The sequence below is a fragment of the Somniosus microcephalus genome, chromosome 11, assembly GCF_052327205.1.
Source record: "Somniosus microcephalus isolate GS21.2 chromosome 11, FLI_Smic_1.0, whole genome shotgun sequence".
Lineage (NCBI taxonomy): Eukaryota > Metazoa > Chordata > Chondrichthyes > Squaliformes > Somniosidae > Somniosus > Somniosus microcephalus.
Window position 1 is genome coordinate 203625557 of NC_140997.1, and position 14287 is coordinate 203639843.

The following is a 14287-nucleotide window of genomic DNA, read 5'->3' on the forward strand; positions in this document are numbered from 1 at the left end:
CATCACTCCCGTCATGGCTAACTACTCCTGGACCTGTATTACTCCGAAGATACGTTCGGACGTCTAAAAATGACCCTCTTGTAGACGAGGTCGAACTAACCGATGCCAACCCCACCTATGCAAACATACGATATTCCGACGGCCGAGAATCTACCGTATCATTACGGGATCTGGCTCCCTGCCCACCAGGACCTAGTGGGACATCGGGTGATGGCATTTCACCAGGAAACTCTTGGGACCTATCGGGTACCCCTCTCCAGGATCCTGATCGGACACCAACTAGCTTGGTGTCGGTAGAACCCCGTGCTCAAGGTTGCGACCCTCCCAGTACCGCGCATGAAAGTACTGATCCGCCACAGACCAGCTCTGCACCTCCCTCTGAACAGAGGCAGTCTGACTTTGAACCTATTGGGGCTCGTACTCGAAGCCATGATCTCCCCGACCCTTCACAGGGCAATCCAGGCCACACGGACTCTGGCCAATGGCCAACCGCATGTAAGCGGACCAGCGACCCTCAACGACGGGAATCCAAACGGGTGCGACTCTTCCTTGTTCGGCGGCTGCGGACCAAAAGGTAGACCAGCCTCCTAAACCTGCAGGAGGGAAGAATGTGATAAAAATAATAACTTCCGGGAAGTTATGTCATCACTTCCTGTGAACTGTGAACTATGAACTGTGTACATACCTCACTTCCTGTCATGTCACTTCCTGTTGGACTGGTATAAATACTGGTCTGTTCAGTATTGTAAGGGGCTTCTACCAGAGGTATGGTAAAGACCTCTCTTGTATATAGTGTGTTTATAAGTTACTTAAAGCTTACTTTAAAGTTACTTGATGGTAAGTCTCCTTTTTCTTACATCAACCACCATCTTGCAGAACGTATAAATGCAACTTCTGTATTTCCTTGCCGTTGTATATGACAGGCACCCTTATTTTCCCTCTGGGGTATACTTTCTGCCCCGTATATGTTTTCAAGATAATGGATGTGTCTTTCAAAAGTATATGCGGAAATAGCCGCTCGTAATCCCGTCGACTTATGACGGTCAGAGCTGATCCTGTATCTAGCTCCATTTTAACTGGGGACCCCGCTATCGTGAGGGTAACCCAAATGGTCTGGTAATCTTCTTTGGCAATTACATTATGTAATTTGAGACAGCTTAGTCTCTTGTTTCCGGAGTCGCTATCGCTCTTCTGGTCTTCGGAGCTACTGTCCGTCATCATTTGTACCTTTCTGTACTTTTCCTTATTGATTTTCTTTCTGTCAGTGGATTTTTTTGTTTCCAGATCGGCATACACGTGCAATGTGTCCCATCTTTCTGCATTGCCTGCATGCTTTGTCCTTGAACCAGCAGTCCCTCTGGTCATGGGTGGATCTGCCGCAGCGATAACATCTCTCGAAACCATGTGTCATTTCATGGGTGCCGAAGTCCTGTGGCTTTTGCTGTATCTCTGCAGCTCCTCTTGCTGCTGCTTCATATGATACAGCCACACTGAAAGCCTTGTCCAGTGTTAAATCTTTCTCAGAAAGTAGCCTTTTCTGTGTTCCTTCACTTAGGAGACCGCAGACGAATTTGTCTCGAAGAGAATCTGCCAGTCCTGCCCCGAATTGGCAGTGCTTTGACAGCTTCCTTAATTCGGTGAGGTAATCAGCGTTACTTTCATTCTTGTGCTGATTCCCTGTGAAGAATTTGAATCGTTCCGCTATCAGCAGCGGTGTTGGGTTTAAGTGCTCCTGTAGGGTATCAACAATCTCCTTAAAATTCTTGTCCATCGGTTTGGCTAGAGTGATCATGTTTCGTAACAGCCCGTATGTCCTTGCGCCCATTAGATTTAGAAGTACCGATGCCTTTTTATCATCCTCTATTTCATTCGCTGTGCAATATACCTCCACTCTTTCCACATAAGTGGTCCAATCCTCCACATCACTATCGAAAGCAGTAATATTGCCAGTCTTAGGCATCCTGAAAAAAAATGGCGCCTCCCGCGCTTTCCTTTCTTCCCTGCCGAGAAAAAATGGCGCCTCCCGCGCTTTCCCGCTGCTGCCGCTGCTGACAACGCTGTTCTCCGCAGTTTTTATTTATACAGATATTTTTAATAGTTGGAGACTCGTTCCCGCCGGACTCTCTGGGACTTTTCCCTCCCTCTGCTTGGTCCGAACGCCGACCTGCTTTGCAGCGCCGGCCGTCTCCCGAGTGCTCCACCCTCCGTCTCTGTTTGCCTCCGCCTTCGCTGCTCGGCCCCGCTGCAGAGCCAGCCGATCGAGCCCCAGCCCGCCACCCAGGAAGGATTATTGCAGTACCTGCCACCAGCCCGGCTAGCTGGTGAAACCACAGTTTTTTCTTTTTTCTTTTTTTTTCTTCAACCTTCGTCTGAGGAATCAATCTCCTTGAGGTGCTGCCGAATTGCAGGTAAGTCCGTTTCCAATTCGTCGCCACTGTTGTATCCGTGTGTTAATGGAGACACGGAATGCAGGAGTTGGTTTAACAGGTGTTTACTGAACAAAGTCTGGAGGTGAACTAAAAGATACAAGACACTATACAGGCTTATATAGCCCGAGTGGCCACTACCGGCATTACAGTACACGGGCTCTTAAAGGCACATACACCACACAAGTGATTTCAGTACTGCTATTCTTGTTTTTATGGAGAGTTATGTAAATATTCTGTATCTGACCATGCAAACATTACAAGTTCAGTATATTTTATTACTAATCACTAAAGCACATACCTGCCAAGTGAATACTGACTGGGGCTGATACATAAGATACCTTCTTGTATAATTCAAAATCTTTATGCCTTTCATCCCATTTCCATCTGCCACGTTGTGGGACTGGCTCATGTATGTTACCATGGAGAATATTTTCCTTCCAAGCCTAGAAGCAAAACACTAGTGTTCATACCATCAACAGTAACAAGAACACGACTCGGTGAAGGAGTCTCTGTGGCAGTGAGTTGTGCAAATCACGCCATGAGTGGAACAATCACGCTCAATCGCTTCGTGAAATGAGTGGTGCGCTGGATTTGCATGCCAGGAGAGAGGCCTGAGGACTGCCCTAAATGCATCCTCGGGCCTCATTGGAATAAATCCGGTGAGCTACGGGTGCTCCAACACAGTTCGCTGCTCCAGGCCATTCAGAGTTCTGCAAGCTCGGACACCGAGCCGTCCCACAGGTTAAGTCCACGGGGTGGGGGGGCGGGGGGGGGGAGAGTGCGGACCAGCAGCAACCCGCAGTGTTACATACTTAGGATTACATAGGATACCGGCACAGAAACAGGCCATTCGGCCCAACCAGTCCATGCCGGCCTTTATGCTCCACTGGAGCCTTCTCCCTTCTTTCCTCATCTAAATCTATCAGTGCAACCCTCTATTCCCTCATATGCTTGTCCAGCCTCCCCTTAAATGCATCTATACTATTCGCTTCAACCAGAGGAGCACTCGGGTTCCTCCTGACTCAAATTTAAATGAAGTTTAAAAAAAACTTTTGCAGTTTAATTGGCTGCCTCCACCACTGCTTAGGCCGCTGTAGAGCCTGAAAACCTAGTCGGAGCTTGCACAGTGCAATATTGAAATGAGGTCGGTGCCAAGGCCACCTAAAAAAAAAAAAGGCCCTGACTAATTTAGCGGCCCAAGCACCTGTGCAAATTGGGCGCGGGTTGTTGCTCTCCTATATCCATCACTATTGCTCCCATTTTATGTCTATAACATGGACACAAGGATGTTGAATTTATGCCAGTGTGTGTGGTATACAGTAGCACGTGGTACCTGCAGCATTAATCGGTGTCTGGTCATTGAAAAGCATGCAGTGAAGGAGTGCATGCGCAGGTGCTGGTTATTTGGACTCGTCCTTGATGAGGAAATTTGGTTCTATTTCATGTAAATGGTGGTTGTATACATTTGTTGTGGGTCAAATAAATGTTTTTGTCAGTCTGCTGTGTATTGCAATGAACTTTATTTTTTAATATTATTGATAGCACTGCAGAATGCTTCAGAGCACTCGTGATGATGGAATACCATAGTTAAATCTGTGTTACAGAATGATTGAAATTACGGTTCAGAAGGAGGCCATATGGCCTATCGTGCCTGTGCTAGCTCCCCAGCACAGCTATCTATAATATTTTTGTTCTTCAAGTGTTTATCTAATTTCCTCTCATGTCCTAATGCATCCTCCTACATTTTTCCTGTTTCCTTTTGCCCCTTACTTTGATATTCATGCTGGATTTTAATGATATTTCTTCCATGCCCATATCCAAATTGTTTATATATAGCAGGAAAGTTCTAACACGGATGACTGAAGCACATCACTAGCTACATTTTGCCAATCCCAGTAATATGAATTTACTCCTGCTCTTTTACGGAATAAATTCCATATTCCATATATGTGAAATGACAGACATGTGTAAAATGCTGTTGAGGGCCACATAGAGTACATTAATTCCTCTTAAGACTGGTAATGTAAAAAGGGGAAAATTCATTGCTTTGTTCACATATATTGCATCCTTCATGAATCTCAAAGGTTACTTTCCTAATTCACTGAACATTAACGCTCTTCATCTTTAGAATACTAAATTGTTTAATGGATGTAGATATCAAACATCACCAACTGTAGAATTTACTAGTTTTACCTTTTCAGAAATGTTCGGAGTTGACATTAATGATAATCGATACTTTATAAATGTTAATGTCATTAGCAAATTACTTTAGTTCTGGCACTGAAGCTGAAAACCCATTTACTGAAAAATTCAAGCATCGATGGTACCTTTTTAAGCTCGTTTATTCGTGCTTGATCAGGTTTTTGTGGATGCTCATTGGACTCCAGGCTGCTCTTGAAACCTGGATATCTGAATCCATCAAAGGTTAGCCAAGCTGCCTTTGATCTTTCCTTTGTTCTCTTTTCCACTTTGTCAGTGTCCACAGGAGCCAGTGTTGCTGATGTTAACTCGCGATTGTATGTGAAGTGCTGGTTTGGCTTCTGTGAGGGGAAAAAAAAGCCATTTACAAATGAACCTTAATGCTTTGTCATCTGTTACAACGTAAAGATGTCTAAAACCATTCTTCACACATGTGCCTGCACGTGTTCAATAAATACACGTTTGTCTCTTATTCAGATTGTGTCTGTATAAATGTATAAAGCCTTGGTGTGTGAGCCTATCCTATTCAATTCAATTTGAATTTATGGAAGGGTTACAGACAATGGGGGTGATTTTTGTCTTGAGCGAACATTGGGCAGGTGGCGGGGGCAGGGCAATCACACCGCCTGACGTAAGAAAACTACTAGGCACTTGGTCTCAGCGTTAAACAAAGCGTTAATCAACTGTTTTACAACATGGAGATCTAGTTGTATCCTTCACTAGTTCCTGTAAAAGAATGTTCTGAGCAAGCTGGGCCCATGCCCGAGTATTTATACTCTCCCTGGACAGCGCCACCAGCAGGCCGCCCAGTATTATTTCATAAGTCATTTCCACATGAATGACAAGATTCATGTCACTGCCCACCCCATGTTGCTGGAGATCGGACCTCATTAAAATAAAATCAGCAAGCTAAACAAGCACTGAACTGGCAGTTTGCCAATGGGTAGCGGGCAGTTTGGAACCGATCCGGCAGAGACGCATTAAGGGGGTGGCAGTGGAGAGACTGGTTGTAGGCTAAATGATTTTTGTGGGGCCTGGAGCAGCATTTTGTACTCCTCCTGGCACCAAAAAAAAATCAATTTATAAAAGCTTACCTTCAATGTTTCTGGAGTGGTCTCCAGTGGTCCCTTTAATGACCATTGGTTTGGCCACTCAACGTTTAGTTCCACTGGGCAGAGTGCGTACAGCACACGCCAGCTAAAATTGCACAGGGGTCCTAAACACATCTTTGGACCCGGATTTAAATATTTTAATGAGGATCCCGCCTGTTTGGGACAGGAGCACTGGTCACCTAAATTAAGGCCCACTTGAAAATCTCATCAGGCGGGCCTTGGCCGGCAAGTGAGTGATAGATTTCTAAAAAATATTTCAGCTGCCACTGCCAGATTACATTGAGAAACAGGGTGGTTGCGAGATGAAAATCAGCCCCCAGTATATACTATAACATCACTTGCTTCTCACCCCACTGGTTCAACTTTTGTCAACATTATTTTAAATCCTGCTAAATGGGCATGCGACTGTGGCTTAATATAAATGACCTGTGGCACAATCATGAAAAAGGTACACACAGAAAAATATGTTTTGCAGAATGTACCACTGTCTGCCACACATAGTCCCCACAATACAGTTAACCCTGAGTTTATCTTATTTGGGAGGGAAGAGAAAGCAAAACCTGTTAATTGCAGTATAAACATAGCGCACATTTGTTTCTATTAGGTGTAATATTCATCTAATATTTAATAAAACTTCTTGTGCTTTGTTCAGTTAGTTTGGCTCATTGAATCAATTCTGGTGCTCCCTGATCATAATAACAAAAGCCTTTGAAGTCCATCAAATCCCTTTCCTCTGGGAATTAGATAAATACCAATTAAAAAAAAAAAATCTTCATGGCAAAAGGGGTTAGGAAAGTTATATGACGACTTTGAAAGAAAATATTTTACAATATAAGCTGGAAATGGAAACTCAAGTTTTTGAATATTTTGTGTATTTTACAAAATGTTAAGTTTGTTGAGATACCGCGGCAAACGTGGGAGTCGAGACCAGAGTTGATGGAACACAACTGCTTTAATTTACATCATGGCAAAAAGAGAGCTTGGAAAGCCCGCGCAACCACTTAAATACTCCCCAGACAGGAAGTGCTCCCGGCAGCCTGTCCCTGTGGGAAACAAGTTGCCGGAGGAAAGGGCCCCTGGCTGGGGGCGGCTGCAGCCGGCAGTGCACCTGCGTAAACTGTCCGTGCCGGCGTGAGCGGATTATGTCCAATGGTGGCGTGTCGCCACAGAGCTCCCCCCAGAATCCGTTGGGAGGAGTGGACGAGTCGTGATGGTGGTCTAATGGTTCTGCCGGAGCGACTCTGAGTGGCCGCCGGTCCAATTGGTGGGGCCGGGTGGTTCGCCGCCGGCTGTGCTGGCTTGCTGGCGGGACGGCCTCTAGTTGGAGGTCGGGCCACGGGGACCTGTTCCCCTGGTTCTGTGTGTGCTGGTTTGAGTAGGTCGATGGAGACTGTTTCGACCCTGTTGCCGAGTCGCAGCTTGAAGACCTTGTCCCCGGGTTGTAGTACCTCGTACGGTCCGTCGTACGGGGGTCGCAGGGGTCCGCGGTGCGCGTCGTGTCGCACGAAGACGAAGCGTGCCTGCTGTAAGTTTGGCGGGACGTGAGGTGCGAGTTCGCCGTGTCGGTTGACCGGAAGTGGGGCGAACTGTTGAGCGGAAGAGAAAGAGTTGTGCCGCTGCTGTTCAGCCGACCAAGGCGTGGTAGCCTCCGGGAGGAATTCGACTGGTACGCGCAGCGGTTGTCCGTAGACTAACTCCGCTGCTGAGGACTGGAGGTCTTCCTTGACCGCGGTGCGTAGGCCTAGTAGCACCCACGGTAGGCGGTCAGTCCAGGTACTGTCCTGCAGGCTGGCGCGGAGTGAGGCCTTGAGTGACCTGTGGAAGCGTTCACACAGCCCGTTGGCCTGCGGGTGGTACGCCGTGGTTCGGTGGAGCGTCACCCCGAGGTTGCGTGCTGTGGCCGTCCAGAGTTCGGAGGTGAACTGGTCGCCTCTGTCGGAGGTTATGTCGGCCGGTACGCCGAACCTCACGACCCAGGTGTTAACGAACGCCCTGGCGATGTCGGCTGTGGTGGTGGAGGTCAGCGGCACTGCCTCAGGCCAGCGTGTGTAGCGGTCGACCATCGTGAGGAGATAAGTTTGGCCTTGCGATGGCGGCAGAGGACCGACGATGTCGACGTGTACGTGGTCGAAGCGGCGGCTGGGTACCTCGAAGTCTCCCAGGGGTGCTTTTGTGTGCAGCTGTACCTTAGCCCATTGGCAGCCGAGGCAGGAGGTGGCCCAAGTCCGAACATCTTTGCTGAGACCGCGCCAGATGAAGCGCTGGGAGAGGAGTTTGACGGATGCGCGGGAACCCGGATGGGAGAGCCCGTGGAGCGCGTCAAAGATGCGGCGGCGCCAGGTTGCAGAGACAACCGGCCTGGGTTGGCCGAGTGAGACGTCGCAAGTGACTGCCGTGGCTTCGGGCCCGTGCGCGACCTTGGCTAGGCATAGCCCTGGCAGGCTGGTAGCCGCCGAGAGGAGGTCTGGGTCCGTGAGCTGGGCCGCTGCTAGTTGCGCGTAGTCGACCGCTAGGTGATTCGCGCAGATGGCGGGACGGGAAAGGCAGTCGGCGACAACATTGTCTCTACCGGAGACGTGCTGGATGTCCGTGGTAAACTCGGACACGGCCGCGAGCTGGCGTTGCTGCCTAGTGGACCAGGGTTCGGTGTTCTTGGCCATCGCGTATGTGAGCGGCTTGTGGTCCACGTACGCGGTAAAGGGGCGGCCCTCCAGGAGGAACCTGAAATGGCGGACCGACAGGTGGAGCGCGAGGAGCTCGCGGTCGAAAGTAGAGTATTTGACCTCCGAGGGGCGCAGTTGTCGGCTGTAGAAGGCAAGTGGCTGCCACGCGCCATTGACCCACTGCTCGAACACGGCTCCGACCGCATGGTGAGCGCGACCCGGGCATCAGCCCTTGGGTGCGCGAGCAGGGTGGCGTCGGCGAGCGCGTTTTTGGTGGCGTCGAAGGCGGCTGACGTGTCAGCGGTCCAGGCTACGGCCATCTTGCCGTATTTACCTCGGAGGGAGTCGTATAGGGGCTTCATGAGGGCTGCAGCTCTGGGGATGAACCTGTTGTAGAAGTTCACCATCCCGAGGAACTCCTGGAGGCCCTTGATGGTTTTGGGGCGGGGGAATTGCTGGACGGCCTGCACCTTGTTGGGCAGGGGGACGGCCCCAGCAGGGGTGATGTGGTGGCCGAGAAAATTGATCTCGGCTAGGCCGAATTGGCACTTCGCCGGGCTGAGGATGAGCCCGTGTTGGGCTAGGCGCCCGAACAGGATGCGAAGGTGTTCGAGGTGTTCCTGTTTGGAGGAGCTGGCCACGAGAATGTCATCTAGATAGACGAATAGGAAGTTCAGGTCCCGGAGGACTGAGTCCATAAGGCGCTGGAAAGCCTGGGCTGCATTCTTGAGGCCGAAGGGCATCCTCAGGAACTCGAACAGGCCGAATGGGGTGATGACGGCCGTTTTGGGGATGTCCACGGGGTGTACGGGGACTTGGTGGTAACCGCGCACCAGGTCGACCTTGGAGAAGACGGTTCGTCCGGCCAGTCGGGCCGAGAAGTCCTGGATGTGCGGCACCGGGTATCGGTCGGGGGTGGTGGTGTCGTTGAGGTGGCGGTAGTCCCCGCAGGGGCGCCAGCCTCCGCCGGGCTTGGGGGTGATGTGGAGGGGCGAGGCCCAAGGGCTGCTGGAGCGGCGGATGATGCCGAGTTGCTCCATGGTGGTGAACTCGGCCCGCGCGATTTCCAGCTTGGCCGGGTTGAGTCTGCGGGCGTGGGCAGAGACCGGGGGACCGATGGTGGGGATATAGTGCTCCACACCGTGTTTGGCGGCTTTGGCCGAAAAGGTCGGGTTAGTGAGGGCGGGAAACTCGGCTAGTAGTGCCGAGTAGTCGTCCGTGGCTCTGGCGAGGCAGTAGGTCGTCAGGCCAGCCGAACGGGCCGGGGTGAATGCGCCAGGGATGGGGACCATAGTGTTGATGTCGACGAGGCGGTGCCTCGGAATGTCGACAAGGAGGCCGTGGGCGCGTAGGAAGTCGGCTCCGATGAGTGGGCAGAGGACCTTGGCTGTGAGGAACTCCCAGTGGTAGCGGCGGCCTGCGAGGTCGAGCGTGACCATGCGGGTGCCGTATGTGCGGATGTCAGAGCCATTGGCTGCGGCCAGCGTGATACCCCATGCGCCGCGTTGGATTTCGAGGGCGGAGGCGGGGGTGATGCTGTGCTGGGCTCCTGTGTCGCACAGGAATCGGCGGTTGGTGCTGTCGTCGGTGACGTACAGTAGGGGCCCCTTTTGCCCCGCGGCCATCGTGGGGGCCGGTGCGGGGGGGGGGTTTGAAAGTGCACGGCGGCGTGCAGCGTTGGGCCCTAGTGCTAAAACGGGTGTGGTAGTAGCAGTGACCCGGAGTGGAAGAGCGGTCGGGCCTAGTGGGCCGGGGGGACCGCGTGGTCGTTGCCGTGAGGTCGGGCGCGACGTCGCGGGCGGTCTGCGCGGAGAGCAGCCAGTCGGCCTTTTCGGCTATCTCATTCAGGTCCGTGGAGCCAGACTCCACAATGAGCTGGCGGGGAGCTGCCGAATGAAAAGCGTGCGAAAGAGGGCGCCGGGGTTTTTGTCGTCCGAGAGGGACAGCGTGTGGGAAAGCAGGTCTGATGGTGAAGCGTCACCAAGGCCTGGGAGGTCGAGGAGTTGGCAGTTGCGCTGGTAAGAGGACGCCTGAAAATTTTTAAGAAGCGCGGCCTTCAGATGTTCGTACTTGCCTTCCTCTGGTGGATCCTGCAGCGCTGCCCAAACCTTGGGGACTGTGGCGCAGGTGAGAGAGGCGACGAGGTAGTCGTACTTCGTGGCCTCGACTGTAATGCTTCTCAGCCGGAATCTGGACTCGGCTTGAACGAACCAGGCCTCGGCCAGGTTCTCCCAAAAGTCCGGTAGTTTAACCGTGACTGCGTTGTATCCGCCATGCTAGCTTAGGATTCGTCCTGAGCATCGGGGTCACCAGTGTTGAGATACCGCGGCAAACGTGGGAGTCGAGACCAGAGTTGATGGAACACAACTGCTTTAATTTACATCATGGCAAAAAGAGAGCTTGAAAAGCCCGCGCAACCACTTAAATACTCCCCAGACACAGGAAGTGCTCCCGGCAGCCTGTCCCTGCGGGAAACAAGTTGCCGGAGGAAAGGGCCCCCGGCTGGGGGCGGCTGCTGCCGGCAGTGCGCCTGCGTAAACTGTCCGTGCCGCCGTGAGCGGATTATGTCCAATGGTGGCTTGTCGCCACAAGTTTAACATTAAGCACGCATTCACTTTTTCCTTTGTGTGATGGAACTTTCAATCCCAGCCTCACAGCATGACACATAGTTCACCCTACTGAACTCACTCTCTACGGTCAAAGCTAACTGGCCTTGAAATATAATCAAAATAAAGATCCTAGCCCTGAATTTTCTTTGGGACTTTGAATTTGAATTTTCCCCCGGGGGGATTGGGGCGGGGTGTTAATGTAATTGAGGCGGGCTAGGAAATAGAATGGGATTGGGTAATGCCAGTTCTGCACCTCGAGGAAATTGACACCAGGATTTCCTGTGGGATTGGGACCGAGTGGTAGCAACATCTGTAACCTTACAGCCTGACGTAGTGAAAGGTGAGACCGGCACGATCTGATGGAATTCCTCCGCGGCCCACCTCCTATCTCTCGACATACTGCCATTCATTCTCGCCCGGAGTCAGTCGGTGTCCTCGTTAACGGCCACCCGAAATGGCCGCCGTGCTAAACAAGCTAAATTGGTGTGGGGGACATGGTGGTAGGTGGTGCAGCGCTAACCTTAGGCGCGACGCCATCCTGGTAGCGTTGCACAAGGGATCCGGGACCAGTTTGTTGTGCTGGTGCAGCATTGCTGCTTCCCTGAGCGAGGCTGTGAAGCTCGCAATGCATTGTGGGCAGTGAGGATCTCTGAAATTTAAAGGGCCATGCACATTGAAGCAAGGGTAAATAAAATGTACTGATTCAATACATTTTTCAGCCCTTTCTGTCTTTTAACAAATAATCAATATTTAAAAGAAGTTCCAAATGTCAATATTCAGCAGTTAAAGCTGAATTACCTTCCTAAACTCAACAAATGAGAAAACTGCCTCAGCACTACACAAATGGCTCAGCAAACCAGGGTAGGGGCACCCAGGGTCTCGCACGCAGCACTCCAGCTTTGTACAGGGGTCAACACTGCAAGACTGGCCCTCTACCCACAGGGGCCAGGAGGCCCTCCAGAAAGAAGGATGTGGGAGTACATCACTAAAGCCAGCAGTGTCACCCCCACCACCTGGCTCCAGTGCCCAAAGAAGCTTCATGGCCTCAGACCACTGGTCAAGGTCAGTGAATGCATCTTCAAAAGCCGTCTCCTACCAACTGCACCACTCGCCTCACACACTGCTCAATGCATGACCCCCAATCACTCACCTACCAACAATCTGCACCAATCACGAGGTACATCACCCATTCCTAGCCTCGCCTCACCCCCTCGGAGGAGACGGTGCAGGTCACTCTTGGCAGGGGCATGGCTGAGCTCTTGGTCAGAGGCAGGGCCGAAAGGATACAAGGTGCGGCTATTCTCGTACGTTATCCTGCTTCTGGCACACACCTCTAGGTTTCCCTCTTGTCAGCACAACCCCACCCTTGTGCCTGCCTCATTTCACATGCCCAAGAAATGTATCCTGCCCAGCCCGTGGATATGCTGGCCACAAAGGGGCTGTCTGGGATGCATCCTTCCATTTGATTGCTCCTCTTCCGCATCCTCCTCCTCTTCCGCGTCCTCCTCCTCCTCCGCGTCCTCCTCCTCCTCCTCCGCGTCCTCCTCCTCCGCGTCCTCCTCTTCCACGTCCTCCTCCTCCGCGTCCTCCTCTTCCCCCTGCAAGCGGACGCTGTAAATTGTGAAATGACAGCATAAAATGCTGCAAATACTCAGTTGGTCAGGCAGCCTGTCGACCTGAGACGTGAACTCCACGGACGTAGCGTGACCTGCTGAGTATTCACAGCATGTTCTGTCTTCTCAAAGACGTTCACTTACCATCCGAGCCCTTGCCAGCATCCAGCAGAACTCCCAAAACACTTTAAAAACTTTTCACATCTATTGCAACAAGATTAAAAAAAAAACAAGGCCAAACCCTTCAATTCAAACTTACCTGATTGATGAGTATGTCCCTTTAACAGCTGCAGATATCACCCCCATCAGCGTCTGTCAGCCTGCTTGCACACCAGGTTAACCTGGCATGCTTAGGACCCAGTGCTGACTTAAGTGCTAGGGTCAAAGTTCGCGTAGGTGACATTAAGTCAGCGTGATGTCACCATGCCACTTTTTTAGGTTACCGGCAGCGCAAAGGGGGCGACCAATATGGCGGGTGCCACCGAAACCGCCTCCAGCTGCCGTAAGAACAGTGGCTGCCATTTTTTCACAGCGCTACCAGGTGGCAGTAAGGTCATCAATTTCTCGCCCCATATGTTGCATTTGTCCATGGAGCCATTAGAATCCTAAAAATGGTTTTGAGATGTACGTCCTGACTGCCCATCTCTTTCGTCCATTGTTCCCATGTTTAAGGATGTTGCGAAGTTTTATTGCTGTTTATTTTTAAACTTTGATAACAATTCTTTCACTTTCACAAATGACGGGTTTAATCTTATCTGAAATTAACTATGTTAATTTACAAATGAGAAAATGACCATAGTGTGTAATGCATGTCAGATACATATAGGAGCTTTGAAGTTGATCCCTACCGTAGCCATTTCCTGCCGCAGCAGGTCCTTTGCCTGCTCAGTAGTGTTCAAGGCCTGATAAGAGTTGTTGTACACTGCTGTGCCTTCAGGATGTACAGCTTCTATTGTTCCTTGCTTGCTTTTCTTCAGCTTTTTGCTAGCTTGATAAACTGCGTCAATGTTAGCCTGAAACATGAAAACATTCTGTGCTCAACCAATTTAGTTGCATTTGAAAAGGGGGCAGACACCAGGGTGAAATACTTATATTTGAAAATATTTTACCTTCTTATGTTAACCCTATGGCCCATCGGGGACTGAATGCCTTCTGGTGACGGAGCTCGGAGTCTTTTTACAGCCTGACATCATAAGAGTGCATCTCTTTTTTCAGCTGGGGGTCCATGAAAGACCCCCTAGTATTACACTTGAAATGTAGGGCTCTGTTCAAAGCTAACTTCCTAGGCCACCCAAAGTACTTCCTCTTTAGATAGCAGCGAAATGTAATTTTTTTTAAACTGTTAAATTTTTTGTTGACATAATCATGAGTGAATGAAACAGTCTTTTGTATCCACTCAACACCAGCAATGCACAGCTTCAGTTTCTGTTTATCATATCTGTACTTAATTTATGAAAAAAAAATTGCTGGCAAAGTTAACGGTAGAACCTTGTGCCTTTGCAACTATATTGTGACAACACATATTTAGAAGGTTGCATCAAATGTTAAATACATCACCTAGATTGAACCCCAGGAATAATATTGGACAGCAATGGAACAGCAAAAGGGATTTTTCTATATTTTATCTTTTTCATACATACTTGGGATATTCTTTTCAATTAA

At 50.5% G+C, this 14287-nt stretch overlaps 1 protein-coding gene across 2 annotated transcripts in view; it reads right to left on the reverse strand.

Moving 5' to 3' along the window:
* cfap92 (cilia and flagella associated protein 92 (putative)) overlaps positions 1-14287 on the reverse strand; it is a 209436-nt gene that overhangs the window by 55673 nt on the left and 139476 nt on the right. For both annotated transcript variants that reach the window (XM_086001721.1, XM_086001722.1), the window contains exons 13-15: positions 13474-13638; positions 4757-4969; positions 2728-2872 (exon numbers count right to left, since the gene is read on the reverse strand). In XM_086001721.1, coding sequence (XP_085857847.1) covers positions 2728-2872; positions 4757-4969; positions 13474-13638 — 523 coding nt within the window. The remainder of the gene's footprint in view (positions 1-2727; positions 2873-4756; positions 4970-13473; positions 13639-14287) is intronic.